The following is a 16,874-nucleotide window of genomic DNA, read 5'->3' on the forward strand; positions in this document are numbered from 1 at the left end:
ATATGATATAGAGTCCTACAGTCGGGGTAGTGTATAATATAGAGTCCTACAGTCGGGGTAGTATATGATATAGAGTCCTACAGTCGGGGTAGTATATAATATAGAGTCCTACAGTCGGGGTAGTATATGATATAGAGTCCTACAAGTCGAGGTAGTATATGATATAGAGTCCTACAGTCGGGGTAGTATATAATATAGAGTCCTACAGTCGGGGTAGTATATAATATAGAGTCCTACAGTCGGGGTAGTATATGATATAGAGACCTACAGTCGGGGTAGTATATAATATAGAGTCCTACAGTCGGGGAAGTATATAATATAGAGTCCTACAGTCGGGGTAGTATATAATATAGAGTCCTACAGTCGGGGTAGTATATGATATAGAGTCCTACAGTCGGGGTAGTATATAATATAGAGTCCTACAGTCGGGGTAGTATATGATATAGAGTCCTACAGTCGGGGTAGTATATGATATAGAGTCCTACAGTCGGGGTAGTATATAATATAGAGTCCTACAGTCGGGGTAGTATATAATATAGAGTCCTACAGTCAGGGTAGTATATGATTTAGAGTCCTACAGTCGGGGAAGTATATAATATAGAGTCCTACAGTCGGGGTAGTATATGATATATAGTCCTACAGTCGGGGTAGTATATAATATAGACTCCTTCAGTCGGGGTAGTATATAATAGATAAAAAGATATTAAAATTTGTTCTTTAATTTTTGATAAAAATAGTCAGATAGTTAGACATAGATCGATTAAACAGTTTAGCAGTTTGGGGTATTACTAAGTTCTGGTTAGGTTTTTTATCAATTAAATGTATTTAACTAACTTTCCTTGTGTAACGATGTTGTGGAGTACTCTTACTTGGAAGTAACAATTTATAAAAAATTTTAAATTATTTTTATTGCAGTCTGTTTTTAAATAAAAATGAGTTCTTGTTGTCCACCTAGAAATACAATCGAGGAGGTTAAAGAATATTATGGTAATTATGACATCACTAACTAATAAGAATACTATGGTAATTATGACATCATTGTTATTTGATAATTATGAAAAGTTAACTTTTTCAATACAAAAACATCTTTACAAAACTAAAGATATTATTTGATTATGACATCACAACAGGAAAGACGTTGCAGAGCAAAGATGACCTCAAGACCTCGGCATGCACGACTGCGGCACAAAAGATGCCGCGACACATACACAAAGTGTTCAAACTAATCCATGACGAGGTCACCAAGAAGTATTATGGCTGTGGTCTCGTTGTCCCTGATTGTTTATCCTCAATGACCGTGCTTGACCTTGGATGTGGGAGTGGGCGGGATTGTTATGCTCTCTCCTCATTGGTTGGAGCTCAAGGTCATGTGACAGGGATCGACATGACCAAAGAACAGGTTTCAAAAGTTGTATTTAATTTTGTTACTAGATTTTTAAATATAATTGTTTGTAGTTGGATGTTGCGAACGAGTATGTGGATTATCACACCAAGGCTTTTGGTTACGCTCAACCAAACGTCAAGTTTGTTCAAGGTTACTTAGAAGACTTAAAAGCAGCCGGAATTGAGGATAAATCAGTTGACATTATTGTGTAAGTCATAACTTCTATATGCTTTTTTGCCAAGTCATTTGTGGTCTAAATTTGCTGAGTCATTAGTGGTTAAAATAAGCTTAGTTTATGGTGGTTTAATTTTGCTGAGTCATGGCAATAAACAAGTTAATTTGCTAACTCATTGTAAACAGTAACTGTGAGGTAACCTTTAGTTGGTTTTATAAAAAATATGCCGAGTCATTTAGTTAAACATTGATTTTTTCTTTGGTTTTGTTTGCTTAGTAATTAATTTTTATAATTCTACTAAAACGGAATTTGAATTATCACCAAAACAATTCGCTTAGATTTGTTTATTAATTAAAAAAATAGTTTTTAATGTATGACAGGTTTGTTTTTGTTAAAGCAATTTTAATTATGATTAAGCCAGCCATGTTTCGTTTGGTAAACAATTTGGTTGTAAGTTTCCTTGTAACCTAAACTAAACAACATTTAAACATGAAATTAACCAAGTTTTGCTTTCAGTTCAAACTGTGTGATCAACTTAGTGGAAAACAAAGAGAAAGTATTAAAAGAAGCGTTCAGAGTTTTAAAAGATGGCGGAGAGTTGTATTTCAGTGACGTTTATTGCGATCGTGAGCTCACAGATGAGATCAAAAAACATCAAGTCTTGTGGGGTAAGATGTTGTTACCAGGGTAACCAAAGAGTAAATTATCATTGTGTTAAAGTTTAATTTTGTGTTCGGTTGTCCCAGCAACTATTAAAATATCACCATTATGACATCACAGGTGAATGTGTAAGCGGCGCGTTATACTGGAAAACTTTGTTTGACATTGCGACCTCTATTGGTTTCCAAACCCCACGAACTGTGACCGCAAGTCAGCTTGAAATCAACAAACCAGAACATCGCCAAGTTTTGGGTAAATTTTTAAATCAAAACATTTTGAACCGAAACAAATTACCTGTTTTTAATTGTATTAGGCGATGCTCAGTTCTGTTCTGTTGTATACCGACTTTTCAAGGTCAGTCCAGAGACAAAGGTCAAAGCAGAGGTCACATACACTGGTGACATCATCGGTTGCCCGGAGCAACTGAAGGTTTGTTCACAAAATAAAAATTTAAACTAAATTTATATTAAATTTAATTTTCTTTTTAGTTTGATTATGATTTGACCTTTAACAAAGGTGACCCTGTGACCTTAGATAGTTCCACTTCAGCAATCATTGATGGGTCAAGGTTTAAAAGTCATTTTAAAATAGGGAAAGCCCCCTGCTGTGCAAACACAAACGAGGTTCTTATTTTACATCTATTTTTTGATTAGGTTATAGAGACTGCGGTAATTCTAAAAAGCAATAGTTAGCGATGTAGTAAGCAATGTGTACCATTTCCATTATCATACAAGCAGGGGTAATAAACAATGTTGCTCTTTGTGGTTAGGCAAATTAACAGTATACTTAGTACCACACATTGCTTACTATTTGTGTTTAAAGACAAATTATTAAAATTGTTTTATATAATATGCACCATTTTTTGTTTCAGGTCAAAATAATAAACCCGTTTGATTTATTAAAAACACTGGATTCCAAAGATGGTGATTCTGTGATGTCACAATCTTGCTGTAGTGGTAGTAAATGTTGCTGACTTATGTTGTCTCAGTTAATTTTCTGCTGAATCATTGCCCCAATATTTTTCACAAAAGTTGTAATTTTTCATATATGGTGTTATTGACTCGTTTATAAATAACTTATTTTAAGTAAATTATAAATAGTAAAACTTTTTCATTAAAAAATCTAATTACCAATATTAAAATTCAATATTTCTGCTAATTACGTCACATGTATGTTAAATATACTAGCTAGTTGCTGGAATAGGTAATATTTGTTTTTGTTAATTAAATAAATAGGTTTATGTATTATTAAACTTATGCAACTTATAATGCCAGTAGAAATTAATATAATAAATAGTGTTTACTTAATTAAATATAAAAGTGTCTACTAGGAAAAATCGAGAAATGATGAAACATGCCTTTCCCTTTGTTCGGCAATTTTTTCGGTTTTTGACCCAGTTTCGTTGCAATTTAATTCCTTAAACAGCTGTTTAAACCCGTTTAGGATGTCGTAGTGTGACAGTAATTAGAGTATTACTCGACCAAAGCCAGATGTTTGTATTTACTATATTTTAAACTGGTTTTGTTTGTGTGTTAGACTGTCACGGGCAAATTTGTTCAATTATTTATAAGTGAAATGTCTTTGTTCAGAGTTAAAAACGGTTCAAAATTTTTAGTTTTTAGGTAAAATCAAATTGTGAAGTGTTTGAGCTAGTTCTTATTAGTTATTTTGTTTTTCAGGCAAAACTATAGAAAAATAGATTCGTTAAAACTAAAATTTGATTAAAAACATTTTAAAATGGTCAAGGAAACTGGATATTATGATTTGCTTGGAACCAGCCCAACCGCATCAGAAACTGAATTAAAAAAAGCTTATCGAAAACTTGCGCTTAAATTTCATCCAGATAAAAACCCAGACAACCCAAAAGCTTTGGAAAAGGTGAAGTTTTTTCTTTTATAAATGTTTTGTTAATATTTTAAAGTTAAAGAATGTTTAACCGGTTAAAACTAAAGAATAAACTTTATATTGCTTCTAAAATCTTGTTTATTCAGTTTAAAGAAATCTCGTACGCGTATGAAGTGCTCTCTGATGCCAGCAAGCGGAGGATTTATGACGAAGGGGGTGAGCAAGCGTTAAAGGAAGGAGCTGGAGGGGGTCATGGATCTGCGTTCGATATTTTCGACATGTTTTTTGGGGGTGGAATGGGTGGGTTTCTTTAAGTTGATAATTTGTTTTTGTAACAATCTGTCACTATTTTTTACTTTAATGGAACAATCCCCTATTATAGAAATTAAATTGAGGGACAATCCAAACCATTTAAACTAAATTGAAATTTATCTATTGCCCTGCTTTGCCTCACCAAATAAGTTAACTTAATCTATTACCCCGCTTGACTCAACTTTCATAGTTTTAGAGATTGTTAGCCGATAAAAACACTAACTATATTCACATTTTAAATTTTTAAAGTAACTGCCCTTTAAAGCCATAATATAAGAGTTAGTTATGACATCACAGACACTGTTATTATGATATAGGAGGTCATGGTCACAGAAGAGGGCAGCCACAAAAGGGAAAAGATGTGGTTCACTCTCTTAAAGTTTCGCTTGAGGACATGTACAACGGGACCACTAAAAGATTGTCGTTACAGAAGAATGTGATTTGCGATAAATGTAGCGGAAGAGGCGGAAAGGAGGGTGCAGTGTCCAAGTGCATGACTTGCAGGGGGACTGGAATCCAGGTCAAGATTCAACAAATTGGGCCTGGGATGATGCAGCAGGTTGGTTGTGGATATTCTGCTTTACTAGTGTGAATAGTAACTGTGCTTTACAAGTGTCGATAGTAACTGTGCTTTGTAATGGGGTGTGGATAGTAACTGTGCTTTACAAGTGTGGATAGTAATTGTGCTTTACAAGTGTGGATAGTAATTGTGCTTTACAAGTGTGGATAGTAACTGTGCTTTGTAATGGGGTGTGGATAGTAACTGTGCTTTACAAGTGTGGATAGTAATTGTGCTTTACAAGTGTGAATAGTAACTGTGTTTTGTAATGGGGTGTGGATACTTAACTGAGGTATTAATTTAAAAGATTCAGTCGATGTGTCGGGAATGTGATGGTAAAGGAGAAAGGATAAATGCTAAAGATCGATGCAAAAATTGCCACGGAAAAAAAGTTATTAAAGAAAGCAAAATTTTAGAAGTTCACATTGACAAAGGTAAAAATTTTTGTTGTCACTTGCTTATGACATCACTAACTTTATGACATCACTAACCTTATGGCATAACAGGAATGAACGAGGGACAGAAAGTTGTGTTCCATGGAGAGGGAGACCAAGAACCAGGACTGGCATCTGGACAATGGGGTGATGTGGTCATTGTTCTAGTGGAGAAGGAACATCAACTTTATCATAGGTAAAATGTGTTTTATTTTGGTAAAATGTGTTGTGTTTTGGTACAATGTGTTGTATTTTGGTACAATGTGTTTTATTTTGGTAAAATGTGTTGTGTTTTGGTACAATGTGTTGTATTTTGGTACAATGTGTTGTATTTTGGTACAATGTGTTGTATTTTGGTACAATGTGTTGTATTTTGGTACAATGTGTTGTATTTTGGTAAAATGTGTTTTATTTTGGTACAATGTGTTTTATTTTGGTACAATGTGTTTTATTTTGGTACAATGTGTTGTATTTTGGTACAATGTGTTTTATTTTGGTACAATGTGTTTTATTTTGGTAAAATGTGTTGTATTTTGGTACAATGTGTTGTATTTTGGTACAATGTGTTTCATTTTGGGTAACGTTTCAACATTGTTTTCCAGACAAAATGAAGATTTGATGTTAAAAATGGAAATCTCGATCACTGAGTCATTGTGTGGATTCCGCCGAGTTATCAAAACCCTTGACAACAGGGAGATTGTCATGACAACCATTCAAGGTAGGGTAATAACTTTGTTGTTGTTAATGTTCACCCAAAATCAAATAATTAGTTATCCTTCTATGACATCACAGGTGAGGTGACAAAGCATGGGCATGTCAAGTGCATTATGGGAGAGGGAATGCCGATCTATCGCGACCCCTTCCAGAAAGGTCGGCTGATCATCCATTTTAGCGTCGATTTTCCTGCAGATAACTGGATCACACAGGATCAGGTTTCCAAGTTGGAGAAACTGTTGCCTCCCAAAGATGAGGTGATCGTCACCGATGACATGGAGGAAGTGAATTTAACCGAGTAAGTTCCTCTTAATAAGTAAAGTTTACGAGTAATTGTTAACCACACTGTTTGTTAAGATATGATCCCAACCATCGCTCAAGGAGCGCCTACCACGCCTATGAGGAAGATGAAGATGAGGGGCATCCTCGTGGGATGCAATGTCAGTCCCATTAACATTGTTCCACGTTGTTTCACATTGTCTGGTAAAAGTTCTTTCGGTCCCAAATTAAATGGTTACAACTTTAAGATTATGGTTGCACCATGGTGTTACGATGGTTCCGACATTGTTTTTATCATGGTTGCACCATTATTTTTACCATGGTTACACAAAAATATTTAAAATTTCAAAATTGATTTGTTGCTGTTATTTACATGGTTGTCATGGTAATTACAAATTGGACCAAAATAATTTATTTCTTAGGAAATTGAAGTTTGTGCCTGGGTTTTATTCCCATGTTAAATAATTTTATTTCGCAAAAAAATAAAAGTGTAAAATACCAGGACAAGTTATAGGAATACAGTTCTCGCAACTCGTCAAGGAAGAATTTATTCTTCTAATTATATTAGGTAGTTTGTTCTTTAAACCATTTCCGGTTGTCATAAATAAAATGTTCACTAGGTTCTAGAAAGAATAAACAATAAAACATGGTTACACATAGTAGCGTGCACACATGGTTACACATAGTAGTGTGCACACATGGTTACACATAGTAGTGTGCACACATGGTTACACATAGTAGCGTGCACACATGGTTACACATAGTAACATGCACACATGGTTACACATAGTAGTGTGCACACATGGTTACACATAGTAGTGTGCACACATGGTTACACATAGTAGTGTGCACACATGGTTACACATAGTAGTGTGCACACATGGTTAAACATAGTAGCGTGCACACATGGTTACACATAGTAGCGTGCACACATGGTTAAACATAGTAGTGTGCACACATGGTTACACATAGTAGCGTGCACACGTGGTTACACATAGTAGTGTGCACACATGGTTACACATAGTAGTATGCACACATGGTTACACATAGTAGCGTGCACACATGGTTACACATAGTAGCGTGCACACATGGTTACACATAGTAGCGTGCACACATGGTTACACATAGTAACATGCACACATGGTTACACATAGTAGTGTGCACACATGGTTACACATAGTAGCGTGCACACATGGTTAAACATAGTAGTGTGCACACATGGTTACACATAGTAGCGTGCACACGTGGTTACACATAGTAGTGTGCACACATGGTTACACATAGTAGTATGCACACATGGTTACACATAGTAGTGTGCACACATGAGTTACACATAGTAGTGTGCACACATGGTTACACATAGTAGTGTGCACACATGGTTACACATAGTAGTGTGCACACATGGTTACACATAGTAACATGCACACATGGTTACACATAGTAGTGTGCACACATGAGTTACACATAGTAGTGTGCACACATGGTTACACATAGTAGTGTGCACACATGGTTACACATAGTAGCGTGCACACATGGTTACACATAGTAGCGTGCACACATGGTTACACATAGTAGCGTGCACACATGGTTACACATAGTAGTGTACAATAAAAGTTGGCAAAGTTTTTAAAGTTAATTTTAATTTCTTGTAAAGAAACCTAGATATTGACAACATTCGCTTTAAATAAAAAATTCTTTATTAAACTTTGTACAAATGCGAACAAATAATATTGCAATAAAATAACTTGGTTAAAGTAATAAAATCAAATGTTTTGTCATGAAGTGTTTTGATTTATTGTGACGTAGTCGAGCGTCACAATGTTGTGCCGACGGTTCTATTGGACCTATGAGAGGTGGATGACATCACAAGGTCAATTATTTTGTCCATAATGATAGTGACGTCATACAGCGGTGTCGTCATGGTCGTTTTTAACCTTCAGTCGAAGCCAATTTGCGGCGCTCACTGCTGCAATACTCGCCTAAAAATATGACGTCACAATAAACTGGCGTGCTTAATACGTCACATAAAGCCCACATGACTAACCACGTGATCTCTCACCTTCCAGTGCATTCTGGCCATAAAATTCTTAAGTTGGCTTTTGTTGATCAGAGCTTTTCTTCTTTTGCTCGTTAACGGCGTCGATAACCACTCGTGACGTAGGCACTGGGCCGCACTCATTCGACCACTAAAAAATGACATCACAAAGTTTACTTAACTTGTACATACTTATATTTAGTGACGTCATACCTCTTTTCTTCGACGAGAAGTCGCGATATAAAATCTTTCGCCTGATCAGAAACCGAATCAAAGTCGTCGAAGTTCCATTCACAATCTGAGATGTTCTCCATCGTTTCCGCGTCGTCCTCGCCCAGGAACGGCGACATTCCGCTTAATCTATGACGTCATAACAATAATCACCCGACTACTATGCTGTCGTTACGTCACACTAGCACAAACTACGTCACCTATGACTTTAAAACTTACAATATAAAGCAGATAACGCCAAGACTCCACATATCTGAAGGGAAACTGACTACGTCATAATTAAGAACTTCTGGGGCCATAAATTCGGGTGTTCCCCATTGGACAATCAACTTATGACGTGGAATATACCTGCAACAAACATAGTCGTTAATGATGACGTCATTTCGAGTGATGTCACTACTTACTTTCTGGCGAGACCAAAGTCAATGATTTTTAGATGGTGAGTTGAACGATCCAAGCACAGAATGTTCTCCGGCTGAAAAACAAGTTACGAGTAATTTTTGGTGATGAAGTCATGTGCTGTGACGTATTACCTTGAGATCGAGGTGGAGGATCAGGTTTTTGTGGAGATATTGGACGGCTTTAACAATCTGCCTCATAAACAAAACCGCGTCCAACTCGGTCAGTTGAGATTGGTCCATTAACACTCTCTCGAACAACTCACCTCCCCCTAAACTATTACGTCATTGTTTTAGTTATGATGTCATAATTAAGTTATGGTGCAGTAAACTTACTATTCTAGAATAAGCGTCATCGTGTTGTCGTTCTCATACGCGTCGTAAAGTTTCACGATGTTCTCGTGGTCTATCTGGTTCATAATTGAGATTTCCATCATGACGTCATCCTATGACACATGTCATGTAAGTGACGTCATCAAGATTTAATGTTATGTCGTTTATTTACCTTGTCCACTGGCTCCTGATTGGTTCGCTTTGTTTTTAAATTCTGGGTCGCACGCTTCAATGATTTGGATTTCAGGAGACTCTGTGTACAATGACAATGCTTTGATTATGACGTCATCATTTAAATTTAGTATTTATACTGACGTCATACGTTACCTTAGCAACCGGTTTCTTGCATTGAAATAATTTTGCTGCCAAACTTAATCCTGTTTTCTTTTCCACGCATCTGTGCACTCGACCAAAACGACCTCTGCAATTATGACATCACATTAGCATTACAAATGTTTGATGACGTCATAGTTAACTTACCCTCCGATAGCTTCTTTGAGTTCGTAGAAATGTTTGTAAGTTGAACTTTTAACTTGAACTTGTCGGTGTGAAAATTTACACGGGGGAAGGTCAGGGAGTTCTAGAATAAATGTTTTGTTAAAGTATGAGGGACACACTGTAATGTGGCAAGTCTTCAAAGTACGAGGGAAACACTGTAATGTGACAAGTCTTCAAAGTACGAGGGAAACACTGTGGTGTCATATGACTTACTTTTTTCGATGTCGTCATCATCAGATTCGCTTTCCGCTCCAATGACAATGTTTATTCCACCGGGAGCGCTAGAGGTGCTTGTGTTCGAGAATTGTCGCCCAACTTTAAACAGCCTATGTCACAAAACAACAATTATTTGACTTACATTATTGTTTATTGTATGATAACGTTATTTACCTTCGATCCGCGCAAGTATCTCCTGCATCACTCTTTGGGGTATTTCCCACTGACGTCATATCACAGGTTGAACTCGATCTTTTGTTAACTAGAACTTGATCTAAACCGAAAAACTTTTAGTTACTCTGCACTTGTGCACCAAACATCTGAAACATTTAACACAAGCTTTACCTTCGTTGTTTTGATGACTTCGCAGAGAAATTCCGGAGAAGGAATTTCTGCGCATCTCTGCAGGCTTCGTCGCGGCGCCATTATTCTTATCTGTGACGTCACTATCACTTGTTGTCGAGTTTATTTCAATTTTGACGTCACAAGTGGGTATCTGTTTCTTGTCATTCGATCGAACCTCAGATCGTGAAGCAACTTTGTCGACGATCTCGTGTGTAATAATTATTACATCCTCACTTACGTCATCAAAGGTGACATCATCAGAGAATATTCCGCTGTCGCACGAAGCTTTTTGTTTCTTGGTCACGTGACGATTTTGTTTATTTTTACTTTTTGGAGACGAAAAAGGGGACAAAGAATATTTTGATGACGTCACTGTGGATTTTGATGATGACGTCATAGTTGTTTTTGACGTGCATACTTTTTCTAGTGACGAATTGTTTAGTGAATTGCTGGCAGTTGATGACGTAGGGGTTTGTGATGCAGCTTTTCTGGTTTCGTTTGTTTCCACGGTTGTCTTTTGTTTGGTGTCTTCTTGTTCTGTGTTAAGTTTTGTGACGTCATTGATGGATTTGTTTGCAAGATTTGCGACTTCATTTGTTGATGAAAAATTATTTTTACTTTTTTGATTTTCTGAAATCCAACAAATATCAGTGAAAATTAAATATTTTTTATTGGGTTTTTGTTTAACTTTACTAATTGTGACGTCACTTACCCTTAAACGGGGTGACGTCAGACACTATGGATGGACTGCTCTGTGATACCGTTAGTGGTGAAGTTGAACAATCCTGCAAACAATCAAAATTATTTTTCTTGTTAAATTTGTTACTTTTTTAAAACCTACCGAAATAATAGACGGAGATGGTGGTCGTGACGTCATTATGGACGTCACATTAGTTACGGATGTTGATGACGTCATATTCGCACTAGGCAACCCGTTTTCCCCAACATGTTCCAAATTGATCTCGAGAACTTTTCCCAGGATCGAATTTAATAAAACGTCGTGTTCACCCAACCGTTCAAAGATGGATGACGCGTACTTCGTCATTTCCGCCATCGCGACGCAAAGATGAGATAGCTGATTCTTCATTATCTTGATATCGTTTTCCATTGTTGCCTCACTGATCTACTTTGTTTAACTAAACCTTTTCCACTTTTATACTGGAATTCGGATTTAAAATAGAAGCTTCCTTCATAAATTACTTCTGCTTGTGACGTAACTATCCTAAGTATGACGCCAAACTTGATCTAACGAGTGATCACGTGACTAAGGTGTCGACAACTGTTGTCACAAAGCTGCGGATCGTCAGCTGTATGACGTCACAGATGCTTAATTAGTCACACTTTGGGGGAAGTTTGTGTTGGATTATCTTTTTTATCACATTTTAACAAAGGACTTTTGTACTTGTTAAAATAATTGTTGTAATAAAATGGATCATATTTAAGAGAATTTTTTGAAAAAAATGCATCGCATTTGACCGGCAGCGTGCTGTAGTGGTAAGAACACTTGCTGCACCACCCGTGAGGTCGTGGGTTTAATCCCCACTGATCCCATGCTGTAGCGCCCTTGAGTAAGGCGCTATAAACGGTATGAACTCCTGCTGAGCAAGCCTTAACATTATTTAGTCGCATCTAGTTGCAATAATATGCGAACTTTCATATACTAAAATACAAAGGTTTTATTATTTACATCTAAACTTATTATCACATTAAGCTTGAAATATGGTTTTACTTACAAAATGTGTTTATATCTAAATTGGCCAACAAATAATTAACTTTTATCTGGTGTAAAAGAATTAAAACACTTTTAGTGAGGATAATAAAACTTTTAGTGAGGATAATAAAAATTTAACGGTTGATTAACTTTGGAAATACCGAGCTTTGATTGGCCGATAGTGTAAGAAAAATAAACCCTTTAATTACGAGTTATTGCTTGTTTTAGATGCTGTCGCTGGAAGAGGGTTAAACATTTCGAAGTTTTATTTGTGTTAGTTTAAAAAACTTTTAAGGTACCTTTGCTTAAAATTGGATTAAAAAGCTTGGTTTAAGTTAATTTTGCTGCAGTTTATGCTTAGTACACGAGTAAGGTATGTGTTTGACAGAGTGCCTTAATTGGGTTAAAAGTCGCTCAAAGAGTCAGACAGTCGGTTCATTTCATGAACAGACAGACAGATGAATATCAGGAATATATTGTTTGATTGTCGAATTAACGGTTGTTAAATTTTAGTAAGCTGGCTATGCCTATCAATTAGCAGATTGCGCTTTTTTGTGTTTAATCAGCAATTTGTTAAAACAACAACGGTTCAAACTATTTGTTTTATTTTGTTTGTTATTTATCAGTTTACATATAAAGAAAAGTAAAGTATTTAATTATATATCTGTATATAAAACCGCTCTGTCCGAAACTAAAAAAGGATTTAGTTTTGCACGCCTTACATAAACAGGGTGTGTAACCGAAATACGGCACATGTAATTAAACAAAGAGGTTGCATAAATTAAACCCTTACCCTAACCCTCACATATTCAGTTTACCCATTAACACATCTGACTCAGAAAGCGGACTTAGTTATACTCATTAAAACATATTTCAACTAATTTTTAATGTCTGGTTGAACAATTGTGATACTTAGGTTATAACGCCTTGTTAAATTCGGGCGTGCGAAAGTAATAGAGATCCCTAAAAAAACTGTCATTTCATGTAAGTATTACAATATATATTACAGTAGCCAGTCACTTTGACCTGCTGACACCTCGGCTGAGGATTATTTTTTAAACAGTCAGGACAGTAGGATTTTTACATTTTAATCACTGTGTAAAAGTTTTTATGTATTTACAACTTAGGCATAATCACTGACTGACCAACGTTATGCATATTGGCATTTGCAAAATACCAATATCCAAGCAGACAAAGAACAACTTATAACTGAGTCAGGGTAACCAAATTGAATATTCTGGTTTTGTTAGTTACAGATTTTTAGATTTTATTTATTTTTTTGTTTAAACTTTTAAAATGTCGCATCAAAATGTCAATCCTATCCCTGTTGGCAACACTGTGAAAAATAAGGAGGGAAACCCTGCAACAAAAAAAGATTCAAGCTCTGTCAAAAAAAGGTAAATTAATCGATTAATTAAATTTCAATTAAAACTTTAAATTTTTAACTTTTTTTTTTATTTTTACAGACTTCAGCAAGAATTAATGAAATTAATGGTAAGTTTTGATTAAAATTGGTAACAAAATAAAACTCTGATTTAATGAATCATAAACTTTATAGATGAACCCAGAGGAGGGAATATCAGCGTTTCCAGATGGTGATAATTTATTTTATTGGATTGGAACGATAGAAGGACCAAAAGATACTGTAAATATTTGAAATAATTATTGTATAAAGTAATTCTGTAAATATTTAGAATAATTATTGTATAAAGTAATTCTGTAAATATTTGAAATAATTATTGTATAAAGTAATCTGTAAATATTTGAAATAATTATTGTATAAAGTAATTCTGTAAATATTTAGAATAATTATTGTATAAAGTAATTCTGTAAATATTTGAAATAATTATTGTATAAAGTAATCTGTAAATATTTGAAATAATTATTGTATAAAGTAATTCTGTAAATATTTAGAATAATTATTGTTAAAAGTGGGCACTAAATCAGTAGCTGGTGAATAGGGAGTTAGATTTTGCTTTGAATCTTAAAGTTAAAATCATTATCAGTTAACATTTGTAATTGTGCTTCATAAGTTTGTTAATTTAATATTTACACAAGTAAACCATAATAAAATAAAGATATAAATGTTTAATATCGCCATTAACTGGTTTAAAACGTTGTTATTTTTTAAATGGTGTAAATGCGAACTGGTCGTAGTCATTCGGCAATTATGCCGGTTTTAGAAACTTCTTTTGAACTTACGTTTAGTTAAAATATAAACTATTACTTCTGTAAAAAGGAGTTGTTTGTTTGTGTTATTAAATTTAAACTTTAACGGTTATCGAAAACTTTTTGTTTAGTTTAACGTAAAGTTAATGTGTTATGTAACAAATTACCATTTAACGAAGTTACTTTTTTGGGTAACTGTGCCCACTTATGTTAATTGAATATGGTAAATATTTGGGATAATTATTGTATATAGAAAGGAATAATGCACAACCAACTATAAATGTACTTCGGCACTGTGTGGGACAAGTAGCTTACACATTTCTGTATGTTGAGGTAACTTGATCATCATCTTGTTTTTCTTATTACAGGTTTACCATTGCTTAAAATATCGTTTAACTTTGGAGTTTTCAAGCACTTACCCCTATGAGGCCCCAACAGTCAAGTTTTCAACCCCATGTTTTCACCCAAATGTTGATGCCCAGGGAAATATTTGTCTTGATATTCTAAAGGAAAAGTGGTCGGCATTGTACGAGGTTCGAACAATACTCATTTCGATCCAATCCTTACTAGCTGGTGAGTTGTGTTTTTTTTACATCAATAAAATTCAGGTTTGAAACCCAATAATGACAACCTTCTAAACAAACAAGCTACTTTAAAATTTTTTATTTAAATTCCAACTTTTTTTTGTATGTGCCTTTACCCTTGATGTGGGAAGGTCGAATTGGTAACATCAGTTACTCCAAGTAACATGAGTAACATCAGTTACCCCAACCCAGTCTTGAGTTAACTTTAGCAGTTTGGGATATTATATAGATTATAATTGCCCAATAATTATGCTGCTGATTAAGTGCTGGCTCAGCAGGAGTTTATACCGTTTATATCGCCTTACTCAAGGGCGCTACCGCATGAGATCACTGGGGATTGAACCCAGCACCAAGTGTTCTTAACACTTCATCACGCTGCCAGTTAAAGTCCTTTAGTGACCTCATACACATTCCTAATCTGTAATAAACTTTCCTACCTTATCTTTAAACCATTTTATTTCATGTTTAGAACCCAATAATGACAGTCCATTAAACATACAAGCTGCCGACATGTGGTCAAATCAAACAATTTACAAGAAACATTTACTCAACCATTACGAAAACAATGCCAAGCCAACTTTGTGATTTGTCTTTTGTTCTAGTGACTGTGATGTCATAACAAATATTCATGATTTCGTCTTATTTCTTCCCTGAAGCGCAAAACCAACTCAACACTTTTTACCTTTTTATTATTGTACAATTTCTATTGAAGTATTTACTCTGTTAATTAAATTTTAATTATCCGAGCAAGATCACAAATAAACAACATTTTATGAAAATCAACAAATTGTTAATTATTTAATGACAGAGGAGCGACTGGCATCGTTATTGTCAGAACTTTAGAATTTACGTCAAACTGAGATCCACAATCTTCTTGTATTATATTAAAGGGCAAGTAGAGGTCAAGTTCAAATAGTTTTGGTCGGGTGCACACGACCAATCGATCTTCTCCAACATCAACAATTATTGACCTTGAGTTTTTGACTCCTGGAAGTTTGACCTCTGCTATCATGAAGTCGGGATAACCTTCAACAGGGTCACGGATGACCTTGAATTGAGGTTTTTTAATGTTAACTTCGCTTATTCGAGGTTTTGAGATTTCTTGAACCAAAGTCTTTTTGCGAAGATTTTGTTCGCAGAGTTTCCCAACAAATTTCTTATTTTTCAACAAAACCCAGTTTCTCTCAAGTTTAAGATCTGGGTATTTCCCCTCCAAACCTTCGAACACAACGCTCGTAAAAAATCCAAAGAACAATTTCGAGTTGTTAATTGTATGAAGAAAGCTGGGGTTAATTATGACATCATAAGCCACACAACCATAGCCTCTGTTATCGACCTCTGCATGACCTTCGCCAATTGACATCGGAACCCGATAATCTGCAATTTGTTCCGGGTCGTCGAGTTTCTCCAATAAGAGTAACAACTCCTGCTCTGTGATGACATCTGGTGGTGGGACTGAGCTTGATGTACAGACATTTACAAAAAGTTTTTCCTTATTTTTCAAGTTTTTAGTTTTGATGCAAAGCCCTGGGGTCGGTTGAACCGTATCCCATCCTTTGTCAGTTGGTTTCTCGCCACTGGGGTCAGGGTGATTCCCCTCATTTAGGAGTAGTTGTTTGTAAAACGATTGAAGATCTTCGTCGCTCATTTGGTCAAGCTCTGGTGGGACGTCCAAAATATTCGACATTTTTAATAATTTCAGGAAAGAGAGTTTTTGCAAGTTTAAAATAATATTTAAGGAAGTTACAAGATGTTGTTCAGATGCGAATTATCAACAATAGTATCAACAACTGGCAAAAGATTTGTGTTTTGTTTAATTTCACAATCGTAATTCAAGCTGTTTTTAATAATTTATTTGCGATAAATATATGTTTATGTTTAACTTTATATTTTAAGTTAAAAAGTTGGTTGTTTAATAGTTTAATTTAAACAAAATTATGATAAATTATTTTGTTTGTTTGGAAAGTTTTGGGTAAATTACAGAGTGCTTCA

General features: G+C 35.1%; 5 protein-coding genes across 5 annotated transcripts; 3 read left to right on the plus strand and 2 right to left on the minus strand.

Moving 5' to 3' along the window:
- The first annotated feature begins 618 nt into the window (after positions 1–618).
- LOC145760060 (arsenite methyltransferase-like) lies at positions 619–3,744 on the plus strand. Its single transcript, XM_082573924.1, has 8 exons — positions 619–987; positions 1,131–1,399; positions 1,456–1,592; positions 2,076–2,227; positions 2,340–2,471; positions 2,533–2,648; positions 2,708–2,842; positions 3,091–3,744. The coding sequence occupies exons 1-8, from the start codon at positions 933–935 to the stop codon at positions 3,190–3,192; spliced, it is 1,098 nt and encodes a 365-aa protein (XP_082430050.1). The 5' UTR covers positions 619–932; the 3' UTR covers positions 3,193–3,744.
- A 121-nt stretch (positions 3,745–3,865) lies between these two features.
- Positions 3,866–7,111, plus strand: LOC145760058 (dnaJ homolog subfamily A member 1-like). Its single transcript, XM_082573922.1, has 8 exons — positions 3,866–4,097; positions 4,211–4,364; positions 4,694–4,935; positions 5,243–5,369; positions 5,442–5,565; positions 5,972–6,087; positions 6,162–6,381; positions 6,441–7,111. The coding sequence occupies exons 1-8, from the start codon at positions 3,957–3,959 to the stop codon at positions 6,535–6,537; spliced, it is 1,221 nt and encodes a 406-aa protein (XP_082430048.1). The 5' UTR covers positions 3,866–3,956; the 3' UTR covers positions 6,538–7,111.
- Positions 7,112–8,161: 1,050 nt separating this feature from the next.
- Positions 8,162–11,529, minus strand: LOC145760374 (uncharacterized). The gene is made up of 15 exons (XM_082574243.1): positions 11,260–11,529; positions 11,131–11,203; positions 10,419–11,048; positions 10,248–10,347; positions 10,071–10,183; positions 9,840–9,939; positions 9,687–9,780; positions 9,532–9,612; positions 9,363–9,472; positions 9,162–9,303; positions 9,033–9,103; positions 8,848–8,976; positions 8,611–8,757; positions 8,422–8,548; positions 8,162–8,341 (listed from the first exon to the last, which is right to left on the minus strand). Exons 1-15 carry the CDS (start codon positions 11,524–11,526, stop codon positions 8,264–8,266), a joined length of 2,262 nt encoding a protein of 753 aa, XP_082430369.1. The 5' UTR covers positions 11,527–11,529; the 3' UTR covers positions 8,162–8,263.
- A 1,821-nt stretch (positions 11,530–13,350) lies between these two features.
- Positions 13,351–15,624, plus strand: LOC145760539 (putative ubiquitin-conjugating enzyme E2 C). Its single transcript, XM_082574454.1, has 5 exons — positions 13,351–13,526; positions 13,596–13,623; positions 13,688–13,774; positions 14,667–14,871; positions 15,352–15,624. Exons 1-5 carry the CDS (start codon positions 13,426–13,428, stop codon positions 15,465–15,467), a joined length of 537 nt encoding a protein of 178 aa, XP_082430580.1. The 5' UTR covers positions 13,351–13,425; the 3' UTR covers positions 15,468–15,624.
- On the minus strand, positions 15,561–16,669 carry LOC145760538 (PIH1 domain-containing protein 1-like). Its single transcript, XM_082574453.1, has one exon. The coding sequence runs from the start codon at positions 16,567–16,569 to the stop codon at positions 15,673–15,675; it is 897 nt and encodes a 298-aa protein (XP_082430579.1). The 5' UTR covers positions 16,570–16,669; the 3' UTR covers positions 15,561–15,672.
- Positions 16,670–16,874: the final 205 nt, after the last annotated feature.

Source organism: Corella eumyota, chromosome 7 (genome assembly GCF_963082875.1).
Source record: "Corella eumyota chromosome 7, kaCorEumy4.1, whole genome shotgun sequence".
Taxonomy (NCBI): domain Eukaryota; kingdom Metazoa; phylum Chordata; class Ascidiacea; order Phlebobranchia; family Corellidae; genus Corella; species Corella eumyota.